A 6,968-nucleotide genomic window follows, 5' to 3' on the forward strand; every position below is an offset into this window, starting at 1 on the left:
GAACAAATTCTGTAGTTCATCCATGCGATCTTTAAATGTTTGCCATTGCCTATCCACCGTCAACCCTTTAAGTAACATTCCCCAATCCATCCTAGCCAACTCGTGCCTCATATCATCGTAGTTTCCTTTATTTAAATTGAGACCCTAGTCACTCTCCATTTTAATGAAGAATTCTATCATATTATGATCGCTCCTCCCCAAGGGGCCTCGCACAACAAGATTGCTAATTAATCCTTTCTCATTACATAATACCCAGTCTAAGATGGCCTGATCTCTAGTTGGTTCCTCGACATATTGGTCCAGGAAACCATCCCGTATACACTCTAGGAATTCCTCCTCCACAGTATTGTTACTAATTTGGTTAGCCCACTCTATATGTAGATTAAAGTCACCCATGATAACTGCTGTACACTTATTGCACGCATCTCCAATTTCCCATTTAATGCCATCCCCAACCTCCACATTACTGTTTGGGGGTCTGTATACAACTCCCACTAACGTTTTCCACCCCATGGTATTTCTCATCTCTGCCCATACAGATTCCACATCATCAGAAGTAATATCCTTCCTTACTATTGTGTTAATCTCCTCTTTAACCAGCAATGCTACTCCTCCACCTTTTCCTTTTCTCCTGTCCTTCCTGAATATTGAATACCCCTGGATGTTGAATTCCCAGCCTTGGTCACCCTGGAGCTATGTCTCCATAATCCCAATTATATCTGTCAAATTCTCTACCACAGAAGGCAGTTGAGGCCAATTCGTTAAATATATTCAAGAAGGAGTTAGATATATTTCTTAAGGGTAAAGGGATCAAGGGATATGGGGAGAAAGCAGGGACAGGGTACTGAATTTGGATGATCAGCCATGATCTCATTAAATGACAGAACAGGCTCGCGGGACCGAATGGCCTACTCCTGCTCCTATCTTCTATGTTTCTATGTTTCTACTACGTCTCCTTTCCCTATGACTTTGGCAGCATCTTCTTCCTTGGTAAAGACAGATGAAAAGTACTCCTTCAGTACATTGGCAAAATTTATGCTAGTTCAGAATAGGTGTAAATGTAGGAAACCCGTGTTCGCTGGTCTTTTGCACAGGGTGAGATATGTTAATGAGTTAAGTTGGATCTTGGCAGACGTAACTCGGGAGTGGTGCAAATGATTGAGGAAATTTGCACATAGTGATGTAAAACTGGGGTAACTCAGTTATGTGCAAATTTCCAAGGCAAAACATGGTGCAACTCTACTCTTATGCCATAGTTACACCAAAACTTTCCAGAAAATTCCAGGCCAGTATGTTTTTTGGTGGTGGTTAACAGAAGAATCTTGCAAGGTTGTGTATAGATGTGAAGGATATACATCAAATATTTAACTGTATTTATGTCTTAATTCAATGAATTGTTAATACAGTGATTTTACTGTGTTTTCCTCCCTCTGGCACAGCCACACTTTGCTCTTCAGTCAGAAGAGTGGGACAGGCTGACCTAGAAATAGAAGGATATTTCAGATGAATACGTGGCTAGAGGGATGGTGCAAGGGGGAGGGATTCAAGTTCCTGGGACATTGGAACCGGTTCTGGGGGAGGTGGGACCAGTTCAAACCGGACGGTTTGTACCTGGGCAGGGCTGGAACCGATGTTCTAGGGGGAGTGTTTGCTAGTGCTCTGGGGGAGGGTTTAAACTAAAATGGCAGGGGGTTGGGAACCTGAGCAGGGAGACAGAGGAAAGGGAAACAAGGATAAAAGAAAAAGATAGGAAGGAGAAAAACAAAAGTGGCAGTCAGAGAAATCAACGGTTTAAATCAAACGTGGCCACAGTAAATAATAATTCTAATAGGTCTAAGAGCGTTAAAAAAACAAGCCTGAAGGCTTTGTGTCTTAATGCGAGGAGCATTTGTAATAAGGTGGATGAATTGGCTGCGCAAATAGAGGTAAATGAATATGATTTGGTTGGGATTACGGAAACGTGGCTCAAGGATGGCCAAGGCTAGGAACTCAGCATCCAGGGATATTCGATATTCAGGAAAGATAGGCAAAAAGGAAAGGGAGGTGGGGTAGCATTACTGGTTAAAGAAGGGATTCATACAATTGTAATGAAGGATATTAGCTCTGATGATGTGGAATGTGTATGGGTAGAATTGAGAAATACTAAGGGGAAAAAAACATTAGTGGGAGTGGTATATAGACCTCCAAACAGTAAGGCGGAGGTTGGGGCTGGCATTAAAAGGGAAATTAAAAAAGCGTGCAATAAGGGCACAGCAGTCATCATGGGTGACTTTAATCTACATATAGATTGGGCTAACCAAATTAGTAACAATACTGTGGAGGAGGAATTCCTGGAGTGTTTACGGGATGGTTTCCTGGACCAATATGTCGAGGAACCAACCAGAGATCAGGCCATGTTAGACTGGGTATTATGTAACGAGAAAGGATTAATTAGCAATCTTGCTGTACGAGGCCCCTTGGGGAGGAGCGATCATAATATGATCGAATTCTTCATTAAGATGGAGAATGAAGTAGTTGACTCAGAGACTAGCGTCCTCAATTTAAATAAAGGAAACTACGATGGTCTGAGGAGCGAGTTGGGTAGGATTGATTGGGGAATGTCACTCAAAGGGTTGACGGTGAATAGGCAATGGTAAACATTCAAATGGATGAACTACAGAATTTGTTCATCCCAGTTTGGCATAAAAATAAAACAAAGAAGGTGACTCAACCATGGCTAACAAGGGAAATTCAGGATAGCATAAGATCCAAGGAGAGGACATATAAATTGGCCAGAAAAAGAAATAATCCTGAGGATTGGGAGCAGTTTAGGATTCAACAAAGGAGGACAAAGGGATTAATTAAGAAAGGGAAAATAGAATATGAGAGTAAACTTTCAGGGAACATAAAAACTGACTGTAAAAGCTTTTATAGATATGTGAAGAGAAAAAGATTGGTGAAATCAAGTGTAGGTTCCTTGCAGTCAGAATCAGGGGAATTTATAATGGGGAACAAAGAAATGGCAGACCATCTAAATACATACTTTGGTTCTATCTTCACAAAGGAGGACACAAATAGCCTCCCAGAGATGCCGGGGAACATAGGGTGGTGAAGCTGTGTAATTCTCTGCCACAGAGGGCGGTTCATTAAATATATTCAAGAAGGAGTTGGATATATTTCTTAAGGCTAAAGGGATATGGGGAGAAGGCAGGAACAGGGTACTGAAATTGTATGATCAGCCATGATCTCATTGAATGGCGGAGCAGGCTCGAAGGGCTGAATGGCCTACTCCTGCTCCTATCTTCTATGTTTCTATGTTTCTATGTTTGCTGACACTGCAGTGGTTCCTGATAATGGTTGTTCTAATGCTTTTATTAGAATTTGTATAACCTTTGTTCACATTGGAGGATCCAATTGTAAAATTTAATTGCAGCAAAAACATTTCCCATTTTTTCTCCATCGTTTGGTATTACCAAACTAGACAAAGCAGAGAAATAAATTGATTTCTAATTGTGTTTTTTACAGGTCCACAGGACACTAGATATAGATAATATGTTGCTACGTTTAACCCGGAGATAGCAGCACATTTTAGAAGCCAAACTATTTTTTGATTCGTGATTTCTGTCACATATGTCTTTGAATTGCTGACTGGATGAAAGGGTAACAAGGTACTAGAGGCTATTTTTATCTAGTTGTTGTTGTTGAAATCCCAGTTCAAATCTTGGCAATCTAGTTATGTATTTATTAGGATTGAAGAGTACATATTTAGAAGCTGAGTGGTATTGTGGATTGAAACCTCTGGAGACATGGGTCCAAGTGCATTCCAGTAATGAACATTGCCTTTACCAATGTCACATGTAAAATGAGTTTGGTTGATCTTGGTCAAGTCCCCGGTCTCCAGTCCCCCAATCAACTTGAATCGACAGTATAATAATTTGCAGCTGTTTTCTTCTTAAAACATGTCAATTTAGATTTGTCAGACCTTGGGTTCATTTTGTAGCAGAATGAATTGCTCTGCTTGCTTACATTTATAGTAACTCCATGCTGTTAGTTACCATTGTTGTTTGTTGTCAGCATTCAAACTTGACATGAAATGACTTAAAAATTAAAGGTTTTTATATCATGCTTTAATGAAAATATATCTGAGAATTTTTCATTGCTATGTGATGGTTATGTGTACACTTTAAACATTTCAAAGACAAATACGTTGCAGTGTGGAGAGAGCACAACACCTGTGTCAGGTGTCAAAGGTCAACAAGAAATAATGAGGAATAATATAATCTTCAAAACTGAATATTTTCCAGTAAGGAAGGGCAGGCACTTATTGTCCAGGGTATTTTGTAAAGATTTATGATTAAGAACACAAACACCCAAAGACTCTGGGTGTGCAATTTGACTAATGAATGTGTTTATTTTTGCTTTGCAGGATATGGCCATGCAGCTCCAGACACTGATGCAGGTAAAGCTTTTTGCATGTTTTATGCCGTGCTGGGAATTCCACTGACCCTAGTCATGTTCCAGAGCCTGGGAGAACGGATGAATACGTTTGTCAAATACCTTTTGAAACGAATAAAGAAATGCATCGGCATGAAAAGCACGGACGTGTCTATGGAGAACATGGTGACCGTGGGTTTCTTCTCTTGCATGGGGACCCTATGCATCGGAGCAGCCGCCTTCGCACATTATGAAGGCTGGAACTTTTTTCACGCGTATTACTACTGTTTCATCACATTGACTACAATAGGGTTTGGGGACTTTGTGGCCCTCCAGAAAGATAAGGCCCTGCAGAAAAGGCCGCTCTATGTGGCCTTTAGCTTTATGTATATTTTAGTGGGTTTAACGGTTATTGGAGCTTTCCTCAATCTGGTGGTTCTCAGGTTTTTGACCATGAACAGCGAAGACGAGCGACGGGATGCCGAAGAGCGAGCTTCTTTGGCAGGGAATAGGAACAGCATGATCATCCATATCCAGGAGGACCCCCAACAGGGCCGGCAGCGGTACAAAACTGAGGTGACAGACCTGCAGTCCGTTTGCTCCTGCATGTGCTACAGGTCCCACGAGTATACCAACCAGGTCGTATCTCACCAGAATTCATTCAGTTCCCAACTCAACCCTCAGTACTTTCACTCAGTATCTTACAAGATAGAAGAAATTTCACCGAGCACATTGAAAAACAGTCTGTTCCCGTCCCCTGTGAGTTCTGTGTCGCCGGGTTTGCACAGCTTCAACGAGAACCACAGGCTCATGAGAAGGAGGAAGTCCATTTGAAACACTTTATATTTTGTTTTGTTTTTGAGCGTGCTGGAGAAGAAGAAGAAGAAAATAAAGAAGCCTTTCTCTGGAACTCAGAAACCAAGCATGAAGCATGGTTAATAACAGCTCCACAGCAGCAACAATATGCCTTACAGGTGGCAGCTGGAATTTTAGGAACAAGCAACATGTTGGGCATCCATCGAAACTACATACAAGAGGACTCGTTTGATTGGCATTAAACTGTTTGGGAGAGATGGTAAACTGTTAGAATGAGAGAGTGTTATTGAGGAAAGTGGTTTGTGTGAGAAAACAATGCATCAGGTATTAATTTTGTAAAACAGTTTAAATACTGAGTTTCAGACTTAACCAACAGAACAGAAGAACCCAAATCCTGTTGCCAAAACAGCATGCACATTAACACATGAAGCAGTCGGTATACCGGATGTGCCATTGTATTTTCAACAGCTGGCTCTTTATTACTGGATTGTAAAGTGCAGAAAGATCATTTTAGCATGCCAGTTAAAATGCATGCGCTTTGTAAAACTGGTATGCATTGTAACTTACCTGAAAACACAACTTAACTAGCAATGAACTTAATAAAGCAATTAATATTTATTGATTTATGACAAGTATTTATGCTTTTGCGGCAATTCCGGCCATTCACTCTTTCTTGCCTTTTGAGGGGGGCGGGGGGGAGTAAAAATGAATGGCCGGAGTTGCATTTAGTAACTTTAGTGCAGTTATGACCTGCATGACCTGGATTTAGATTTTGAATGCCTGGATAAAGAGAGTAAGACTAGAAAAATAACAACAACAAAAAAAAGATTTTCCTTTCCAGAAGGTCTAACAGTTTAAGTGATTTTAACTGTTATTTCCAAAACTGTTTTTTTTTGCTGTTCTAAGAAATAGTTCAAATGAGAGGAGGCTGTAACAATATGTTTACAACTCAAGGTAGATCTGAAACTCGTGTATAAAATGTAATTATTGGGGTTGCTTCTTTTTTGTAATGAATGCACTAACATGTATATATTTTACATTGTCTTTACAATTACTGCAGTGTTGTAAAATAATGCACTTTTCTATTTTTTTCATTAAAATATGGCACGTTTCAAAATGTACATTGTTGCTTTTATAACGAATGTACATGGTTAAGGAAAATCCTGTAAATTTGCACCACAGAAGCTAACTTCAGTGGTAGTATTTTGTACAAAAGAACAGGCATCTATAGAGATTTATGAATATATATAATATATATATTCAAATTTGAATGAAAATGTACAGAGAAGATTTAACTGATGAATTTAAATATAAAGAGATGTTATAAATGACAAATATTTTGCATGCAATAAAAAGTACATTTTTGACAAGTGTTATGTGCAAAGTGACATTCACAAATTTTCCCCAATCAGATTTACAGTCAATTAAAAAGTTGTTTACTATGACTGGATGAATGAACACGCTGGTAAAAGATTACCACCACCACCCACCACCCACCCCAACCCATCTTCTATGTAACATAATGGCAGCACAGGTGTCAACAAACATGACCAGTCTAGTGCATTTGATTTTTCATTAACAGGCTAAAGAACTTTTTGGGTTTAGTTGTTTTGGCTAGCGCAAGTGACTATGGCTTTTAAAGGGTGCAAGACATATCTGGAACTTTTTCCCTGTCTGACTGCTGTAACATCTTAGACGCAGTACAAGCAACTTGGTGAAATCAAATTGAGCTTAGACTT

General features: G+C 39.7%; 1 protein-coding gene across 1 annotated transcript in view; it reads left to right on the top strand.

Moving 5' to 3' along the window:
* The window catches only part of kcnk9 (potassium channel, subfamily K, member 9), an 85,624-nt gene extending 79,169 nt beyond the window's left edge, over positions 1–6,455 (top strand). The window contains exon 2 of the mRNA XM_085992113.1: positions 4,406–6,455. Coding sequence (XP_085848239.1) covers positions 4,406–5,247 — 842 coding nt within the window. The 3' untranslated portion in view covers positions 5,248–6,455. The remainder of the gene's footprint in view (positions 1–4,405) is intronic.
* Positions 6,456–6,968: the final 513 nt, after the last annotated feature.

This window comes from Somniosus microcephalus, chromosome 7, assembly GCF_052327205.1.
Source record: "Somniosus microcephalus isolate GS21.2 chromosome 7, FLI_Smic_1.0, whole genome shotgun sequence".
In the NCBI taxonomy this organism is placed as follows: domain Eukaryota; kingdom Metazoa; phylum Chordata; class Chondrichthyes; order Squaliformes; family Somniosidae; genus Somniosus; species Somniosus microcephalus.